The sequence below is a fragment of the Lontra canadensis genome, unplaced genomic scaffold (assembly GCF_010015895.1).
Source record: "Lontra canadensis isolate GAN:19392208 unplaced genomic scaffold, GSC_riverotter_1.0 scaffold34, whole genome shotgun sequence".
Lineage (NCBI taxonomy): Eukaryota > Metazoa > Chordata > Mammalia > Carnivora > Mustelidae > Lontra > Lontra canadensis.
The window spans coordinates 13,056,093-13,078,342 of record NW_022631028.1 but is presented as its reverse complement, the minus strand read 5'-3'; the positions used below and the strand labels follow the sequence as shown (position 1 = coordinate 13,078,342).

Genomic DNA, 22,250 nt, shown 5'->3' with positions numbered 1-22,250 from the left:
ATTATATTTTTCAAAGTCTACAGAACTAAGCTTGGCTGTGAATGGGATACCAACTTGGATGTGACTCTTTTTTAATTTTAATGATTTCTTCTTCCCAATTATAATACATAATTTCATACCTAGATCAAGTCTTTCATGGAGCTTAGCGAGTTTACCCTTATTTAGTAAATTTGCATATCTACGTCTATATGTCACCAAAAATTATATTGTATGTTACATTAAAAATCCAATCTGTCATTTGAATATTGTAGGTGTAGAAAGCTAAGCCACTAAGAGGACTGATTTATTTTATTGTTGTGAATTAAGACTCCATCTATCAGCGCTATGACAAAATATAGACTTATCCTATACTTTTTATTGATGTAAAAGTAGAATTTGACTGTATATACCACTGTTTTGGGAAGAGTTGTAGTTTAAGCAACAACAACAAAAATGAACAAATAATGTGTATGGCATGATGGTCTGCTTTTAGCTCCACAGCCAGGAACTACATGACTTTGGAAAACTCAACTAAAGGCTTACATTGTGGTGTTGAAGATTACACAGAGATTTGGAGTCAGAGCCTCCTGGAATGGAATTCATTTCTGCTACTCACTAGCTGTGTGATTATAGGTGTGATGTTTGACTTTGCTAAGCCTTAGTTTTAACCACCTAAAAATACCAATAAATTTAATATCCCCTTCATAGGCATCTTGTAAAAAGTAAATGAAATGATGTATCTGAGATCTTAAAACACTATTCATCCATGACTGGTCCTATAAGTTGATATTATTACTATGATTATGATTGTTATTTGATGAGATTCAGGGTCAACAATGAGAAGGACAGATTTCTGACTGTATTGGGTAATTTAATCTAAGATAGAAAGAAAAAAATATGTATAATTAAGTGTCTAAGCATCTGTAAGCTGTCAGAGAATCCACCATTGGATGGCTCACAAAATGATTTGTGTCTGTCCTTAGAGGAATCCTATCCTGCACTGAGGAAGGCAAGTACCTATCCACACCTTTCACCTGGCATCATGTATGACACTGACTATGCAGTAAGACAGCCCACATAAAAACCAGGTCTTCCCACTTCTGTTTTATAGGAAAAATTCCTACATACCCTGCAAGTGCCAGCTGAGTTACCTCCAACCTGCTGAAGCCTTTCTGAACTCCTGTAGCGGAGTCAGTCCTCACCATCTTCTGTCTGTGATGACACACGCCCCACTGCACTGGAGCTGTTGACCCGTCTGCTTCCCCCACGAGACTCGGAGCTCATTCACATTTATAAACCCAGAATATTTTCACAAGGCCTGTCAAATTGGTTTGCAACTGTGCTTATAAATAAATGAATAGCTTGACAAGTCACACTTGAGAATCAGATTTGTCACTCCAAATCAGCAATTCTCTAACTGCGCTCTCAGGAGATCTAGGGCGTTCTTGGGGCACACCAATGGCTGTTGGGAGGGAGCCAGCTGGTGGAGGCAGGGGGAGTGGGCAGGGCATGGAGGGGGGCTCTGGTTTTCCCTCTAGGACAGGAGCCAGACTGGTTCAGTTTTAGCCTGTTTTATGAAATGGGCTCTAGCATAAATTTCATTTGGAAGCAAAACAAAAACACAAACATCCCTCTGGACCCCAAACACAATTCTACTGTGGGGAAAAAAAGAACAAAAGATAAAGGAAAATGGGAAATAATAGCCAGTGACTAAAAAAATGCTCCAACAAGCCTGACTCTTCACTGTGAAGATATCAACAAGACAGACTTTTACACAAGTGGTTTGGTTTTTGCGTCTTCAACTGGATCATAATTTCTATAAGATAGCAATTCTATCCCTCCTATTTATTTCTATTGGTTTGTTTTCCATATGCCCATCAGCGTCTGTGAGGGGATGAGGGTGTAACACAGACCTGTGGAGCAAACGTTTTCTTTCTAAGCTAGGAGCATTGTACTTTAAGCAAATCAAGTAATCAGATCTCTCCTCAAAAGTCAAACTAGAACAAAAGGTCATTTGTATAAATTGCACTAATAACTGACCTTTTCTGTCTACAAAATTATTGCTGTTGAATATTTATGTAAACTTTGGAAGATATAAATGTCACTCAGAAATTAGAAGCAAACACTAAAGTAAGTAGATATTATTCCAAGGAACTGGAGTCATATTTTCAAAAAGTAGCTGAACTGAGGACTCATATCTCCTTGGCCGTGAGATAAGATGAAGAATCAAGCATTTTAATATAGGAAGCAAAGTTCTGGGGGGAAAGGAGATAAAATGATGTTTCTATTTTTCAAATAATGTGTTTGCATCAAATCGGTGTTTTTCTAAGGGATATTCAAAAATCTCGGCTTCTCTTGAGAGCAGAGGGAGTGAACTTATATTAAAAATGCAGATTTCTTGGGGTGCCTGGGTGGCTCAGTGGGTTAAGCGTCTGCCTCGGGCTCAGGTCATGATCTTAGGGTCCTGGGATCGAGCCCGGCGTCAGGCTCTTTGCTCAGCAGGGAGCCTGCTTCCTCCTCTCTCTCTGCCTGCCTTACTGCCTGCTTGTGATCTCTGTCAAATAAATAAAATCTTTAAAAAAAAATGCAGATTCCTCAGCCCTGCTTCCTACCTACTGACTGAAAAATCTTGGACATAGCTCTGAGAGCTGCATTTTTCACAAGGATCTTATGCATGATCAAGTTTGAAGCCTACTGATACAGACTACGAATTCATAGCAACTCCATAATGAAGCTTATGAATTTCTCATTTTAAGATACACTGAGTACAAGAATATAAAATACCATTTATTTGTGAACTTTTTCACTTTGTCATATTTGCCCTTGGTTTAAAGCTACAGGATGTTATTACCCATCATTAAAATACTTTAAATAGAGAACTACAGCAATAACAGTCTAACCCAAGGTGGTAGTGTAAAAGAGCACACACCCAACTGGGCAGGCTGAATTTAAGGGCAGGCTTTACATCTTTAATGAACCTCAGCTTTTTCCGACCATGGCAGGCAGGTGGTTTTGCACGCATTGTGTTAAAGGGTCACTGCTCCAGATCAGTGGAGGCCAGTGGGGATAAAGAAAGGAGGATTGGATGGCAAGGGGGAAAAAATGAGGGCAAGACTGACAGGGGCACACAGGATTTCAGCTTGTTAAATCTTTGCGTGACAGAGGCAAGAGTATCAGATGGCTCTTGACATCTTCAGCATGTATTCCCTTGGAAAGGCTCACCTTAACAAGGCTCTCAGGAGTTGAGTATGAACAATTTAAAATTTTATTACAAAGAGGCAGCACAGAAGGGAGATTGTAATAAGCCTGGCATTATGCAGACTGTCATTCCTCCTTAAACATGGGAACATATGGTTCATTTGCCTATTTGATGCTCATGCTACCTGATGTACTAAGCACTATTACATTAAGTAGTTGGTGATACAAAATAAAATTAGGTTTATTTGCTTGTTCCATTAGGAAGCTTTGCAAGGAGGCGGAAGAGATGGAGAAGTCTGCTTGCTGGATGCTATGTTCTGGTTAAAGTTGCACTGAATAGACTTGTGGAGGGGATGTTTTTTAAGGTTGAGCACTTGGGGGTAAAGGTAAAAGGAAAAGGAACAGTGGTGAATTAGAAAGCAGACAGTGAAAGATACATAGAGAAGGGTCAAACAGGAAGGGAACATCATATAACTGGCTCCCTTATATTCAGGCAGATGGACTCCCATTAGCTGATGCCCCACAAGGTAAGATGGTCATGAAAAATCTCCAAGGAGAAAGAGGAATTGGAGCAAAGTGTTGGGCAATGGGCTACTCAACCAAAGGAACTACTTTGTCTAGCTCATTAGCAGAAAGTGGAAAGAAGACAAACTAATTTTTTATTCTGCTCATCTTCTGTGTCACTCTGCTAAGCATTTTCAAATAGGTCCTCCCAAGGGTACATTTTTACTCATGAAGAGAATAAAGATCAAATGACTTGCTCAGTAACCATCAATTCTTTCTTGGCACAGAGAACACCCCGTTCCTCTCTTTCATCCTTCTTTGTCTTCTTTTCTCTCTCATCTCTTCTTCCTCTCTCCACTGATTCACTGCCATCTTTCAACTCCCCTTGCTCTCCCCCCAGCCCTTTCCCACAGCTAACTATTGTGTTCAGGAGGGAGGTCTCAAGGTGCTGGAGTGGCATGCACATGGTGGGCCTGCTAAATTTTGGGCTAGAAGGCAAAAGTACTGATAAGCACCACTACTAGATTCCATGCTATCTGAGGGGTTCATATGCTCCCATAAAGTACATGTATTGTGCCAAGGGTCCAGGGTCATACAGGGTTTAACAGTATCATTACTAAGGGATAAAGCACACAAGATTCATGGATTTGAGAAGGTCTGTTTGTAACTCTGCACCTCTCCCCACCGTATCTCTCTCTCTCTGTCTCTGCAACCCCAACTGGATAGAGGTAATAGAATTGGTCCTAGGGTACTCAGCAGTTCTTTTATATCAAATTGGGGAAATATGATCACATTTGGAGAACAAATGCCAAGAGATAGAACCTCTACTTTTCAGCTTGATATTTAGTGAATTAGAAAGCATCTTTGTATTTACCTCTTTGAGACTACTAAGGTACAAGTGGTAGAAACATAACCATATGCAACTATGTGACAACCGTGTTCCTCAGAAATTTGTCTGCATATGAAAAGAAGTAGCCAGTGATGGGTATTAAGGAGGGGACAGATTGCATGGAGCGTTGGGTGTTATATGCAAACAATGAATCATGGAACACTACATCAAAAACTAATGATGTACTGTATGGTGACTAACATAACACAATAAAAAAAAAGAAAGGAAAGAAAAGAAGTATACTTTAACTTGGAGATATAAAAAGTGTCTGATATACTGCTTGACATATAGAAGGTGCTTAAAATGGTTATTTTCATTACTAACGACCACTTGTCTGATATATAACTGGATTTTATTTTATTTTGTTTTGCTTTATTTTATTTTATCTTGGGACATGAGAAATGTGGTGGATGTTTTCTTTTCTTTTTCTTTTCTGACAGATGAGGAAGAAATGTGGTAGATTACTTATTAATTTAGCTATCTTTCATTAATAGGAACAACACTCTCTCTCTTTATTTTTATTGCTCAGAGACTGTGCACTCTGACAAAATCTCAGGTGATTTAGGCATTGTATTTAATGCTGCCCGTCAGGGGACAACTTTGAGCTGTCTGTCCAGTGGGTTAACATGTCTTATTAAATTCAGGAGGTGAGCCCTGAACAGGCAGCTAACAGTCACAGAGCACAAGGAGATAAATCTAGGCCTTTGATTGCTGTCAGTTCACTTGCTAAGTGGATCCACAAGGAAAAAAAAGAAGTGATTAATCAAACTTAGCAGATGTGGAATTGATTCCCTCAGTTGCCCAGAATGCCTTACAGAAATAAGCTTAATCTGTATTCATCTTGACTTTCTGTGGTCAAGTTTGTGGTTTTTACCTTGGCTGAAGAGGTAAAAATGTGTAATTGGGACTTACATAAAGATTAGGATCACAGGGGCGCCTGGGTGGCTCAGTGGGTTAAAGCCCCTGCCTTCTGCTCAGGTCATGATCCCAGGGTCCTGGGATGGAGCCCTGTGTCGGGCTCTCTGCTCAGCGGGGAGCCTGCTTCCCCACCCCCGAACCCCTGCCTGCCTCACTGCCTACTTGTGATCTCTGTCTGTCAAATAAATAAATAAAATCTTAAAAAAAAAAAAAGATTAGGATCACAGCAATAAAGGCAGCCAATGGCAGGAGAGTATACAGATCACCCTGCCTTTCCACACATACTGTCTTTTCAGTGTCATACAACCATATGGAAGAGAGAGGTACTATTTTCCCCATTTTTCAAGTGATTTAACTGAGGACTACTGAGGTTAAAGGACTTGCTAGAAGTTACCAACTATATGAGAAGTAGGGTTGGGACTTGAACCCAGATCCTCTGACTCCCAATAACTAAAAAAAAAAAAAAAAAAAAATTTCTTATGGAAGGAGAATATGTGTCACATTCTTGACTAGTTTAACATTTTACTAACAATACCTAGTTTAGTATTTGGAACATAAAATGTGTTCATTAAATATTCATAGAATGAATGAGCACATCATGGGCCTATTAATTATTAAGTAAGTTTTGTCTTAAGTCAGATAGATACAAACAAAGCAAAGTAAATTTTAACCATCATTGATTTAGCAACACAGAAAATATTTACTGAATGTCTGTTATATCCCAGGTTGGAGCTGGGTGCTGGGTGATGGTGAAGGAGAGTGGGGCCCACTATGCTGTCTTGCTACAGTTCAGCTGCCAGGGCTCTCTAACCTGTGAATCCATCCAATCAGATCATTTTGGCTGTTTTGACAATTTACAGCAATTACAATTGTCTGGCTCAATCACTTGGTCACCTGAGGAAATCGGTGAAATATATATAAAATTATAACTGTGATAGGAGCTGCAATTTTAACCCGGCACACTAATGTTTTACATTGATTTCTGATATATAATCTCTATGCTGGCAGTCACTGCATGGGGATCATGTTTAAATAAATCCAGAAAACAGCGACCTCAAAAGAAAAAAACAAACAAACCCCCCCCCCCCCCCAAACGAAGATTATGCTAGTGGTTTTATCCAAGGTCAGGTCACTCATCAGTGATAGAACTGGAATCAAAATCCCTGTTTTCTAACTCCCAAGGCAGGGCTCTTTGCAATACACCCCCGTTTTCCCCATAGGAATATACCTTTGCTACTATAGATGCTATTGCTAAATAACTTGTAGTACCAAAAGAATGAGGTGGATGTCATAAGACCATACATTCCCAGCAGGAAACCAGGCAGCCTTTGGACTCTGTAATGCTATCCACCTATTTTTAGTTGTAGGAAAACTTCTCCTTGGACAGCCTGTCATGAATATAGGCACTTACAAAGACAGAAATCATAAAACAGTCAAGACTTCAATTGTTGCACACAGACCCATTAGAAACATGTTAATTTCTCTCAGAATTGTTGCTTGACTTGAATTACCAATACATGAAATTAGGTTAAACCATGTGAAAACAGCCCTTCAAAAAATAAAGAATCAAGTATGTTCTCCATTATCTGTTGAGTGGAAAAAATCTGGCAAGAGAGATGGGCAACTTGGCATAGAGTCCAAGCTTTATCATTTACTACCTAGGTGATGTATGCTGTCTCAATCCATGTAAGAGTGGAGGAAATTGTCAAAATATATATATTGCCACTATTTTTTTTATAAGTAGGTAATACAGTAAGATTACTTTGAATAGGCTTCTTGAGAGTCCTTTCAACCATCTCTAGGTAGTTACGCTTTATTGAAAGCAAGTGGTAGTGACAATGAAATCTCAAAGTAGACAGGAGCATATAGAAGTTTTATAACAGAAAGTAAAAATGTGCATTTTCCCACATGGGTATTTCCAAGGTCAAGAACTAAAAATTATTCCTACTTGGAATCATTGTAAATATTTAACTGGTTTCCACTTGTGACTCTTTAAATCTTTCTATGTGTACAACTGTGTCATGTTTTAACAAGATATGAGAGGGTAGGAATTACATTTATTTTTCTGCTTAAGTGAAATAAGCAGTGTGGCATTTAAAAATGTATATTGGGGGAAATTGGAAGGGGAGGTGAACCATGAGAGACTATGGACTCTGAAAGGGGCGGGGGGGTGGGAGGTTGGGGGAACCAGGTGGTGGGTATTAGAGAGGGCACGGATTGCATGGAGCACTGGGTGTGGTGCAAAAATAATGAATACTGTTATGCTGAAAATTAAAAAAAAATGTATATTGGGACTCAACGTTCTGTCTTTGAGTTTAGGACCTGGTTCTATAAAATTCCTTCTTTCTTTCTTCTCCTAGCTCCCTCCTTTCTTTCCTTCTTTTCTTTTTTATCACAACTCTAATTTTTACCTTCAATGTCTTTGGAAATCGCTACGATTAGACGACAAAAAAGCCATTAAGTCAACACAAACTGAAGCCCAGGTGCTGCATTTCCCAGTAAACAGCATGAAACCATGCACTTAATGAAACCATCAGGTCAGAAGGCAATAGAAGAGCGGACAGGACAGAAATCATGCAGAGACACAAAGTCTCACCGAACTGGCTGTGTGACCTTTGCAAATTACTGCTTAAGGTAATCTATAACTGGCAGAGATATACGTCTGTAATTACCATGTACTTTGGGGCTTAACTTTATTTTTTTTCCAATTTTTTAAGTTGTATGTTCAGGAGATAATTTTGTTTGTTTGTTTATTTTCTTTTGTTGAGACCTGTAATGAAGTCCTATAGCAGTGAGAGAACAGAATTACAGAAGAAGCATCTGTGAATAGAAATCGCACAGATCACTCCTTTAATTATAGTGAGACAATGCTTAATCTGATATGCTGTGAGTGACTATTCTCACGCTAAAAAATGATCCCAAATTCATTCTAGGTGGGGCAAATCAAAACATAAACCTGAAAAGCCATTTTAAAAGCAGTTTTCCTCGTAATCTACAAAACTTTTCCCCTCTTTTTCGTATTTTATTCCAATCCTCTTCCCTCTCTTTCTCCTCCCCACATATACTGTGTTTGAGTTTTTAAAGGTTATAGAAAGTAAACAGCAGTCTTTCCTGCTTAGTTGTGGACCTTCAGTCACTTTAGGAAACAAAGTAATCAATTTATCTCAATTCTCAGTACAGACCGCTGTTTGATCCTGTGCTATCTCTTGAGTTGTCCAGTTCTACCGCAGTGTGTTCAAGCCTCAATTAGATTTCAGCAATCAAAGAGGAAACCTCTAAGAGGAATCCACATCCAAAGCTCTTGAGAATGCTTGCAATGATCTCCTGGCCTGTCTGCACTGAGGAAGGAGCCCAGTCAGGGCCAGGGCAACAGATTTCCCTTCATCTGTCCTTTCTCCTTAGCTCTGAAGCTTCTGTTCTTCTGTCTCAAGGTGTCTCCTCTAGAAGAACTGGTGACGCCTTACATATTCAAACTTTTTTTTAACACATTCATTCATTCCACGGATATTTTTGAGGTTGGGTTCTATGCCGAAGGCATACGGCATGCGCAGATAAATTTGACAAAATCCCTGTCCTGGGAAAAGCTTCAGTGTAAAGCTATAGAGGCCACTGGAGACAGAAGACAGTAAGGGAAGAGAGTGCCCTAGAAAGGTCTTTCTTTTGTGTATCTTGTCATGTCAGGAGAGGGTCTCCGAGGCACTAGATATAACTCTGATAGCACTCTATACAACCAGCACCATTTGTTTTAACCTCCTTTTCTCTCTCCGTTAACCATAAAAGCAGTCCTAGATCAGAAATAACAAGATGGTGTCCCTGCATCCAGCCTTTGGGCATTTTTACTGGCTCAGAAAATTCAATGCCACACCCCGGTTTCTAGTTTTTCTCGAAATGTTTGAAGTTCTACAACCCTGTCTGAAGTTCTACCCTCCCACAAAACAACGTGTGCCTGAATTTGGAGTGACTATGTAGTTTTGGTGCAGAACTCACTCTCCTGGCCATCACAGCCTTGTCTTGTAAGACTGGCAGACTGCCATTTCTCATCACACTTCAGCTGTCCCTTCTTTTACCTGGCCTGTCTTGTTTGTTTATGCTACCTTCCTGGTCAGGGACACACGGGAGTTAATGGTACATATAATGCTGGCAAAGAGCTCACTGAAACTTTTTCACATCTTCAGCGCAATGGCTCATTCCACTGTGCATCTGATCACACAGTAGCGCACGTGGATCATTACAATAGAGCTCAACTACCCACTAGTCATCTCTAGGTGTACAAGGTACTACAGAACAACTCAATGAAATATATTCTAAGTAGAGAAAAACACCTGTTTTGCTCTATCTAAACTCTCCTAGAAAACATGCCAGTGCTGATCCAGGATTTCTCAATCACATCCAGAATAGACGGAAACCTCTCTTCTTTCTCTACAGGAACCTCTCTACATTTTTTTCATGTGGTGAATTCATTTTGTCATGGGGCGAACACCTGTGTGACTATTTAAAAACCACAACACCAGGTGTGTGAATATAAGTGTCTCTCTCTTTTGTGTAATGCTCTTCTCACTGATTTCTCAGCAGGCTGGGTCAGGAAAAATCTTCAAGCTGAATATAGAAAAAGGTCTTAAAGGATTTTTAAAAATATATTACAAGTGCATGCACTAAATATATTGCAACAAAATTATACAAATAGGCCTTAAGTTTATAAAGTTCTTTAGTTTTTGCTACCATGTGGAAATGTTTAGTATCTGTGAGTACCCAGTTTTAAGTTTATCATAAGGGAGAGAATTTTAGAAGACTTAGACTTGCAAGACACTGTACCACAAAATAGTACAAAATATAACACAAAAGAGCTTTATTTACCTTTTGCTTTGTCTCAGGCTCTCCATTCCTCTTTTCCAGGAGATAGTTGCCCTAGGAAAGGCATTTGGCTTGCATTCGATAGTAATATCCCCACCAACTTGAACAACTGAATTTTTTTTAATGGGATTTTTAGAGAAATCAGGAGCTGAGGCTAAAAACAAAATTAAAAACAAAATTGTTGAGTTACGTCCTTAATTAACATGTGGTAATGTGATGTGGTATACGAGACAAAATTTAATATTTGTACCCAGAACTCTCAAGCTATTTTGCTCACACTGTTCTAGGGCCAGTTACCAATTTGGCATTTTGGAGTTCTATTTTCATTTGAAAAATGAAGATGACAATAGACATCACCTCAGAAAATTACTGTGGAGATTAAATGATATAATATCTGTGAAGAAGCATAGCATACTGTCTGGCACAGAATATGTATTCAATAAATGTAATCTATTTTTGTTTTGGTGCAAGTCATTGGCATTAACAAAAGCCAGTTGGACTGAGGGAAGAAGCGAGTTACAAAGAGTCACATTCTTAAGAGTGTTTATAGTAAAGAGGGTGAAGATGGTTCTGAAGAGCCAGAAGGGGGATCTAAACCCTGATTAGGGAAATCACCAAATCTATTCCAGTCAAAGTAATGATCTTAAATATGAAATATAGAATAGCAATGAATTAAATCAGGAATACTCTATCACTATGTCAGATTTCCTCAGGCAAGACTTTAACCAGCAAAATGGGAATACTCTGCCTTCTGTAGAAGCAGGCAGGCTGAGCAGAAATTTTTTTTTAAAAAAAGTCTTTGTCAGTTTCAACTTTGTCCCCATTCGATAAATGTTGAACAAATACTAGCTCATGAGAGTGAGAAATTATTAGACTGGTTGGCCTCTGAGTCTTTCCAGCTTCATGAATGGGGGAACCCATGTGTCTAATCCCCATCCCTAGTCTAAAGTCTAATTGAGCTGAAATTCTCTCAGATATGCCATACTCTTTTGTCTCTGGGAATTTCAAGTATTGTTTCTTTGCTCTTCCATGGACCTGTGTGTGCTTTCTTTTCAGATCTCAGCTTAAAGAGAACGTCCTCAATTTAGGGTTATATTCAACTTGCCATGAAGTCTGACAACAACTACTCAATTATTGACCGTAATAATCATATTTTAAATTTTAGGTTTCTTTTCTCAGTGAAACTATAGGTTTTATGAAAGTAAAGATCACTTAAGTATTGATAATTATATTTTCAGTGCTTAGTATACATATATGTTCAATAAATAGTAGTGATTCAAAGAATAAACAAACAAATCAATGGCCATTGTCCAAAAGCTCTTGAAACCTTGCCTCTTTGCTTGATCTGTCCTCTCTTTACTCTCCTTTTTTCCTATCATGAAGAAAAATTTGTGATTAAAGACACTAATGGTTATTTATTGTGACAGATACCACTTAGATTATCATTCTCAAACTGCTTCTATCCCCAATATTTCACTACCGGGACTTATCTGCCCAGCTTTCTTTGAGGTCTGGGTGATCATGTGGCAGGGTTCTAGTCATTGGCATAGAAGGATTTTACTGTAAGGATGGAAGACGATTTTGCATTTTCTGATGAGAGGTATAAATTTGGTCACTTTTGTCCCTACCTTCCCCTTCTCCTTTAAGTAGGGACTTTATTTCTGTAGCAATAGCAGTCATCCCCTCAAGGCTATACGCACGAGGGAAAAGTGTAAAGAAGAACATCATCAACCACAGTCCCATGGCTCAGCTACCACCCCTGAACTTCTTGTTAAGAGAAAAAAATAAATACCTGCTTAAATCATTATAAATTGAGATTTTCCTTTCTTTTCTTTAATTGGCAGGTGAAAACATTTTTTTTTTTAATTTGAGAAAGATAGAGAGATAGTGAAGTGAGGAGGAGCATGAGCAGGGAGGAAAAAGAGAAGGAGATGCCCCCACAAAGCAGGGAGCCCAATGTGGGGCTGCATCCCAGGACCCTGGGATCATGAACTGAGCGGAAGGCAGACACTTAACAGGCTGAGCCATCCAGGCACACCAGGTGAAAACATTTCTAATGGATAATTTTGAACTGTACTCAAAACATCATGTGCTAGGATCAGCTTTGGAGGAGACTTTTTCTGGTTTGTATGTACCCAACAGTGGGCTTCTCTGGAAGTCCTAATGTATTGCTCAAGTAGAATAATAATTATGATCCTGCATTTTTTTAAGTTAATTTAGACATTTCCCATTATGTCAAGGTAAAGCAATCTCTAATTTACTGAAAAATTGGATTCATATTATGTATAATCATAGCTTGCTAAAATGTCATTTTGAATTTTTTGATTATAAGTGAATGACTTACCTAATACTCTCAATTCTGCATTTGCATAAATTATCCGATATTTGTTTTCTGCAGCACACTGGTAGACACCCGAATCTGACACATTCAACATAGTTATGGTAAGTGTCCCATTTTCTATTTGAATTCTTTCCTAATAAAAGAAAAGTCATGTAAAAATGCTAGTATGTTAATGTAGGCATTCTCTTAACCAGAATACATTATTAAACATTTGTGCATATCTACAAGATAGAATATTTTTGTGTATGAGAGCTGATGTTTATGATGATGAAACTTAATATCCTGTAAGATTCTGAGCAGCTTTTTGAAGTTAAAAAAAGAAACATCCTTCATATAATTTTAATGGTTAGTATATTTTATGTTATCTCATTTCTTTGAAAATTGGCATTGTCTGCATAGAGTATATGTTACCGTTCTATTATAAGGTATATAAAATAATTTGGAAGATTGTGCCATTCCAATTATTCTAGAAAATATGGTCAATAATAATGCTAGACAAGAATATAATGGTTAGAAATTCCCTTGGCTTTCCATCATAAGGTCTCCAAAAGACTTGAAATGTGATGACTTGATAATGTTCTAATTGAGTCATAAGTTGGAGAAGCTAAATTCTCCTTTTCTGCAGCCTGCCATAGTATGCTTAAACAGCCAAAATCTGTTCCAGAGTCCCATTTGGAGTATAGAAATACAATTTTGAGTGCACATAATGAAATAGTTTAATAGAGCAAATATAATTCTAAAAAAAATTTCAATATACCTATTACCATCCTTTAAAGATAATAAAAGTAGGCCGGAGGAAACAGAAAATGCTCTATGCAAAAGGTATTCAGGAAGAAAATTCCACTAAAACCAAAACAAAGAACAGCGTTATATTCAGCTTCTAAACACCAGATGTTCTTTGTGTCCCTAGCTGTGCCTACAAGTACAAAGTAAAAGGGAGAATTAACGCAATTATTTGGACAATTTGATGAAAAAAAATCTGTCTCATTTTCAGTATACTGTAGAACAAAAGTATAATTTAGGCTGAAAATGTGGATAACTGCCTCAGTTCTCCACTTCCTATGGGTTTAGAGCCATTAGTTTTCAGAAAAGCAAGACACTGGTTAATGTTTAAGAGCTTGGATCCTGGTCAGACTACGTTTAGAATACAAATTCTAACAACTACTAGCTACTGTGTGACTTTGGGCAAGTGCCTTAACCTCTCTGAAACCAATCTTCATCATCTATAGAAGAAATAATATTAGCATCTCTCTTACAATATTGTCACGAGGATACAATAAGATAATGCATGGAAAAATATGTGCACAGGACCTGGAACATACAAGACTTTGGTAGATTTAATTATGATGACAATGATGATGATGATGATGATGGTGATATCTGGATGTGAATCTATCACTGACTAGTGTGTAACCTTAAGCTTGTCTTCTCTACCCTTAATTTTTCTCATTTAAACAATGGAGATAATATTAATAGCTACTTTTATTTAAATATTATATAAATTAGTATATATGAAGAGTATACTACATTTCTTAACACCGACTAAGCATTCCGAAAACATTAATTGTTGCTGGTAGTAACAAAATTTTCCTAGGAGAATAGGTGAATTTTAATATTAGCATTGACACTTACCTCTGGATTGAGGCGTTCACCATTCTTTAACCAGGTGTACCAAGGATTTGGCTTTCCACTAGCTTTGCATTCCCAAAACAAATTGTCATAGATAGACAGGTATGTATTTTGGATTTTTTGTTCCCATTCTGGTGGGGCTGTTTCAAAAATAGACAAGAACAACTACTTGGTAAGTCAATTATCCAAAATATTGTGCAACATTCCAAGGTCTGTACAAAGCAGAAGGACAAGGCCTCCTGGGCCCAACAGTGCTGCAAACACATGATCTGATAGAAGGGAAATACAGAAGCCTCAATGTGGAGTGACGGAAGTCTTGATATAAATATCAGTGGTCCTTTGGCGTAAGATAAATATTTGCCACTTGTCATTTTGATGCACCTTTACAGCAACTTGGGAGTTGTGGGAAAAAGTTCAAATGCAGAACAAGGCCAGAGAATAATTTCATGGCAAATATTAGTGGATAGGTCAAGCTAGAAAATGTATACAAATTTTGAGCCCACTGTGGGCAAAAGCCTTTGATTATATTTCATCTGAAATGTTGTAACTAAAAATAAGTGTATCTATATCAGATATAATTACAATTCAGTTTGAAGCACAATTCAAATATGAGTCTCATCACATTTTAGTAAGATTACAGTCCAATTTTTTTTTAACCCTAGATAAAATCTTTGATAGGCAATGAGTACTGAGGCATTTATAGTAAAGTGCCATTTATGGATAAAGTGGTAATAGCCTTACTACCATTGACACCAAAAGGTGGGGTACAGATTAAATGCTTTAAAATTAACATTTATTCCATAAATATGATATGGGGCTGCCTGGCTGTGTCATTTAATCTCTCTCTTTTATTTAGGTCTGGCCTCAGATATGTAAGAGTAGACGAAATATCCTTTGGAACTGCAGACTATTACAAGTTAGATGTTTTATATATCTAATTGCAGGTAATTTCCCCTCCAATATTGGTAGAGGATTTTTTCAGGGATTTTAGGGAACCTGCTCAAGAAGACAGTCACAAAATACAGAAGCCAAAATTTGAACCCTGAAAGCACATCCTCAATCAAGGGGTTGTGTTCAGGCTGTCTGTTTGGGAATGTCAGCCCTAAGATGGGGAGTCAGGAAAAGGAAGAGTCAGTAAGGAAGGAAGGAGGCAATGCAAGGGTCAGTTACTGAGTTGGCCTCCGACATGGGCCACTATTACTCTAGCTTCTGTGACGTTCTAAGGGTCTTTATAACTGCCTACCCGGGGAAAGGAAGAGGAAGAATTTGTTCACTGGCTCCTGTCCATAGTCATTCAAGAGTGGTAGAGACAGTATGTATTAGAACACCCAGGCTGTGTATGCTTAAGTGCTGAGCAGGCTCCTGAGAACAAAGAAAGCTGGAGGGGGGAACAAGATGGACTTTGTGTGGCACCTGAGATGAGACCCTGTCAGGTAACACCTACAAAACATGGAGCTGCTCACTGCAGCGGTGGCTGAAGTAAGAAGTGGGACCAAGAGTCTTTGAAATGTTATACAAGTATGTCCGACTTCCTGGGTTTTCCCACTGCAACATCTGGTTCCATTGAGATGAAAGGACTTTTAGGGAGCTGGTCACTGAGAAGAAGGAATCAGGATGTCTCACTGTAGTAAAAACTAAGCCTGGGATTACCATCTGTGGAAATCAGGGTGACTTCCGGTTACAGAACATGGTCATCACAGTTTTAAGGGACAAATCAAGGGAAGACTTAGAAGAAGTAGATGCATGGAAGAAATTGAATCATGCTTCTGAATATTAACAAAATTTTGTAAATTGTAGATGATTATTTAGAAATTGTTTTAACATATGTTTGGCCTGGGAGAAGAAATTCATACTCACATAAAATTCATATAGCTTATAAAAGTATGAAATATATATGGATTATTTTTTAATGCAGTAATTATAACTTTAAAATACATTTATTTATTTTATATGTAAATCCTTTGGATGCTTCAGATTCTGAAGACCAAAGTTTTAAATCTTCAACTACATTGTAAATGCATGAAAGGAAGGACTTAGGAATTCAGGTCAAATATATAGGCTTGGAGTTTAGATTTTATTTTTTTTTCCCCTATTGAATGGTTATGGGAAATCATTTAACTTCTCTGAATATGTTTCATTTTCTATAATGATATTAATATTTTAAGATTTCTTTTGGAAGTTACAAAGACATAATATAGAGGGATAGGGTTCTGAATTATTACTTAAACACAGCAATATAATAAAACCAATTCTTTTCTTAAAAAATTCAGGTCTTATGCAATTCTCAGATAATTGAGTCAATTACTGAATTGCTCCTTTGGGAGTACAATGACAAATAAATTAATAAGTGAGCAAGAAACATAATATTTGTCTTATTGACCAATTATTCATTATTACTCCACAAGGACCATTTGGACTCATTAAATGACTAATGACATGTATTCCTAGCTCTTACTATTGTTAAAAATTATATGAATATATGTTTGTAAAATCTGTTGTGTAAGTTAACAGTTTTTGTAGAGATGTGGGAGGAAGCACTTTATTATTAATTTCTGGTTTAAAGATACACTCATTTTCTGTTTAATCATTTAGATATATCTTTGGCTATTTAATAGAAAAATGAAGTATCTATTAAAAACTAGCCAAAGCCTATAATACTTTGGGGTCATTAAAATAATTCCAGTCACATCCTTACTATTTTATTTACAACAGATGCTAGATTCGAAAGATTGTTCCTTAAAACTTCATACATATGTGTGTGTGTGTGTGTGTGTAGCTACAATTGTAGAGAAATAATCAGCAGGATATCATATTCTATATATAAAATAGTACTTTTCATTCAAGGTTAAAATTGGAAATTCTAAAGGAAATGGCAAATAATATAACCAAGGCACAATATGTTCTCCCCACAGGATACTCAATTGCCATTCCTATAAGGTAATTACAATACCTTAGACTTTTCCAGTTACAAAAAATATATATTTTCTCCAATTACTTTATCATTGATTGTAAACATGTCACGCAGAAGCATGTTACATAGGAAAGTATTTTTGGTCATGTATAAATACAGCCTTAAAGTTCTCCAGTACAGATAAATTAAATTTAGCAAAGAAGTTAAGAATATCTTAAAAGTACCAAACATTTTGATAATTCTGGGGTGTATTTTATGGTTTGTTTGATGTAAAAGAAAGAAGCAAATTTTATGCAAGTATGTATTTTGGCCTGGATAAAAGAAGACACGAAGACAATTTTTATATAACACATGCTTTCATTTGAGATTCTGCTAATTGAGACAAACATATATTTTAAGTGAAGTAATGACTATTTTTCTATTATCTACATATGAATAGACAAAATCTGGAAAATAGAAACAAAAACTGAAAACTACCATTCAGTATTATGTTTCTCCTGTCATTTTCTCCTTCTTCTGTGAATTCTACTTAGAATTATAATTAATATTGTCATGGGCTTTTGCTGCATGTTTTATGGGAAATATATTGGATTCTACAGTACTTTGTGTTATAAACTTTTATAGCTTTAATGTGACACTGCTGATACTTTCAAGGCAATTATAATAAACAATAGCGTGCAAAGGCCATGATGGAATTAAAGCTATATTTTAAAAATGGTCATTCCCACCCATTAGCATCCTCACCTAGCCATGTGTCTTCTTTATTTCTCCTATGACACTTCTACAACATGCTAATGACTTTCACTACTTACTATGAAGGATATTACCAAACATTTCATGTACTTTTTGAAATCCTATTAGCTTACCATAGAGAATGAGCTGACCCTTTGCAAGGTTTCTTCCTCGAAGGTTGCCTGCAATGCACTCATAGAAGCCTTCATCTTCCTGTTGAAAGTTCGGGATTTCAAGAATAGCTTGGGATTTGCTGTACTTGACTTTCCTTGGCAACGGGTTTCCATCCAACCTCCTCCAACTAATATCAGGAACTGGACTAAACAGTTATACCTCATTAGAATAGAAGACGATTTAGTCTTTATGACAGCAGGATAAAATAAGAGTGTCCTTAAGAAAAATTCTCAAAGAAAAATTTTTAATCAATCTATTGTGTTGTTACTAGTTTTCAGATCATGCAATCATTCACCATTCACTCATCCAGCAATTTATAACACTTTATTAGGTGCCTGCCATGTGTAAGTCTTGGTGCCATAATCAGGGAATAGATCGATGAATAAAATAGACATGTTTTTTGGCCTTGAGTTGCTTAAAGACCAGTGGAGAAACATACAATAAATAAATAATAAAAAATAATACATTTGTAAATTGCAGTAAATGAAAGAAAGGAAACAGTCCTTTTAAAAGGAAAAGGAAATAGAAATAGTAACAAGATTATATCAGTATAAATATGGTGGTCAGGAAATTCTTTGTAAGATTGTGACATTTAAGAGTAGACCAGCTTTTTCTATACTTACAGATACTTATAGACTAAAATACAGATTCCTCTACAGTTAAATTAGTACTTAACAGATAACAAGACCTATGCGATGGGCGATCTAGATTATCAAGAACCAGTACTATATAACATACCTATATAAACTGGGAGCATAGGTTTCACAATTTTCAAAAGAATGTACTCATTTTTACCTTATCTAAAGCAAAAATAACAACAGCAAAAAAACCCCACAAAAGATCATTTTATTTTGTACCCTATTCCTGTTAGAATTTGTGGAGTTCCTTAATATCTTATATCTGATACCTTTAGTCTAATATGAATATCTTTTAAAATAGTAAAAATATATTTAAAATAGCTGAACCTAAGTGTTATCAATAAGGGATGAATTTAGAAATTCATAGTGAGAAAGACCTTGCTTCTACAGATATAATATAAAGAAATGCAGGCTATCTGTAAAGTTACAGCAGGAAAGTATTTCTTAACAAACCAATTGTTTGTAGTATCAATCCTCAATCTATTTACATTAACATCTTTCCTTTCCTACTGTCAAGTCATTCTGCATTCCCTTATAAATTTACAAATGATTTAAATGTTTCTATTCTAAATATATTTTAAATTAATAATAATAATAAAAGTAAGTCATTTTGCAAAGCCAGACTATAAACTTTGTCAAAGTTACGGGATTTCTTCAAGTCAACAAAAATAATGCAGGAACTATCCCGTCAAATGCAAAATGGCTGACAAAAATCTGTGGAGTTTGAGCAGTAAACTGCAGGATGTTGATGATGGTGACTCAGTAGAGACTTCAAATAAAGCAAAACTGATGAACTCCAAGGAATTTTTTTATTGGCAAGTGATGATCCTTCTGTGAGAATCAAAGGTATATATAATATAGAAAGTCATATCTGTGCTCACATATATTTGTCAGAAAACATATCCCCCAATCACTGTGAGATTTGTCTATTTTTCTCAGGATTAGTAACCTGTATTTTGTTAAACACGTAATAAAATAATTATTATGATAAACTGTAGTTTTTGTCCTTTTAAAAAACTGCCACTTACCACAAATTTAGGTTGACATTTCAGTAGAATGGCATATTCCTGCCAACAATTAACCTCAGATAACTGGTTTTCTTATTAATTCATATTACGGAATACAAAACTACAAATAAAAATGAAGTTTTAGAAGAAAATTTATTCACATAGATCTTTGCCAATTCAGGTGAATTTTATAGTACATGCCCTAGCACCCAAATTTTTAAAAAATATATATGTAGTGCATATGTGAAGATAATGAGAGTTTTTAATCTGTGAGTAGTAAGAATATTAGTGCCTTTAATTTTTTCTTTCTGCTTATCTCTATTTTCCATTATTTTCCTATAAAAGCATACATTACCTCTGTAATAAAAATTTCTAAGAAAATTTATTTACAAAGAGAAAAACAGAGGCTCTGACACCTGTCTAAATTCATGATCCTTTATTATTTTTTATGACAATGTATCTCTGAAGTTTATGACAAATATATGCAGAGTAACCTAAAAAAAGTTTTTAACCTAAAGTATTAGACAAAAAATAAAATCAGTAAAGACTGAGTATATTTCCCATAGTTATAGCATAGTTCTTTATTTTGATTATGAAGACAGAAGTCAATTTTTAACATAACTAAATATCTAAATCTCTGAGTCAGTCTGATACTTAATAATAATAATAGTAATTATAATAATATCTTAAAAATAGCTACTGCTTATTAACCACAAACTATGTGCTCCTTATTATATATGCGTGCAACATGCACAGATAATTTCATTTGCTTTTCCTACAACCAAAGGTGGCAGAGCTAGGATCTATTTCCAAGTTTCTTTGCCTCAAAAGCTATGTACTTACTCATAAGGCAATAAAGACCCACAGCTATTATAAGATCCTCTTCTGATAGCTTTAGTATTTGTGGTTTTACAAGAGTAGATGTCCATTTTAAATGTCCAAATTAAGTGGGAGCAAAAAGAACAAGTCCGACCCATCCCAGCTATTCTTACTTTCCCCAAAAGAACCCAGTGATAACACTGAAGTCTCTCTGGATAAGCTTATTTCCCTAAATGGATGAGACACTATATTCTATAGAGATACGGAGGTATAAAGATATACCTTTCCAATAGAAATAATGCAGCAGAAAATGTCAGTACTCTAACTGTGTGCCTTCTGATCCCTTAGCCACCCCAGATTGTGAAGTGTTATTACCTTCAACAGTTAGTATCTCTTTGTTGACAACGACCCTCAAGCTGCTGTAGCTAACTTTCCCTTCACAAAGAAAGAGGTATAGGCAGCTAGGGATTTACACAACCCTAAGGGCAGCTCTTAATCAACAACTGACTGGTGCTGTGGTACAAACAGTCCAACTCCTTGCCTCTAATGGTTGAACATCTCTAGGGTATGACCTGCACCCTCTCCAGAGCTCCCCTACAGGACTGAGGCAAATTTAACTTCTGTTGAATTTTGCACAATACCATACTCTGCTTGGCTGCTCTCCCATCCCTGTCCAACTTCTCCATTCTCTTATGAGTTCTTTCTAAGAACTCTTCTATCAAATCACTTGCAAAAAGATTATCCTTTCATGGTCTGCTTCTTGGAAAACCCATTTGTTAGAATTCCCAATATGCTCTGACCCTTTTTTTACTTTAATTATAGTATCAACTGTAAGGAACCCTTAAATAATTCTCAGTGTGGTATGTCCATGGAGCCATTAGACAGACATAGAAATGGTATTCTGTGGTATTAAACATCAATGGAATGAGACCAAAACTGAGCAGTAGAATCCTTATGGAAAGCCACGACTGTGGAACATACAAGGTCTAAATTATACTAGCATAACAGCAAAAGGCAAGAAATGTAGAAAAGACACAAGGTTGGACAGAGACAGATAAGTTTCTCACTTAAAAAAGAAGACACTCTAGATTTTTTTTTTCCTTATCTCATTTGGGGTTGGAGTGATAAGTGTTCTTTCCTAAACCATTTAATTATGGAGAAGGTTATAAGATTCAGTGTATTGGCTTCTAACATAACAACTTCCAATTCTGAAGAAGGGTACTGAATTCTCAATCTGCAGTGGTCCCATGTTTATTTGTTTGTTGTTGGTTTGTGTTTTAATTGTCCTTAAAAACAACAACAAAAACAATGCTTCCTATCTTCATATGATTTGAATTGGGAAGACTACACCTATGGGTTCAGGAAAGAACATAAGATTCAGGTCTTGCCATTAGAAGCAGGTATACCATAGTCACTGTGATTTGTTAGCTGTGGGAACCAAGGCCACCTATCAGAGACAACCACACTCAATTCTGGTACTGCTTTTGGAAGAACTGTTGAAGGGAGAATCTTTCTTCACTGTGGTTTGCTCAGACAGTACAATAGAATCTTAGAACTTCTGGACAACGATTTCTCACCAAATGGAGAATCTTTAAAATCCAACGTTACCTCAAAGGAAAGAAAGTTGGAGTTCTTCACATGACTAGATCACGACTATAAC

General features: G+C 36.5%; 1 protein-coding gene across 1 annotated transcript in view; it reads right to left on the bottom strand.

Moving 5' to 3' along the window:
• Positions 1-22,250, bottom strand: part of CNTN6 (contactin 6) — a 246,849-nt gene that overhangs the window by 58,393 nt on the left and 166,206 nt on the right. Inside the window, 4 exon segments of the mRNA XM_032867430.1 lie at positions 10,343-10,493; positions 12,684-12,813; positions 14,313-14,449; positions 18,087-18,271. Of these exon segments, the coding sequence (XP_032723321.1) occupies positions 10,343-10,493; positions 12,684-12,813; positions 14,313-14,449; positions 18,087-18,271 (603 nt within the window).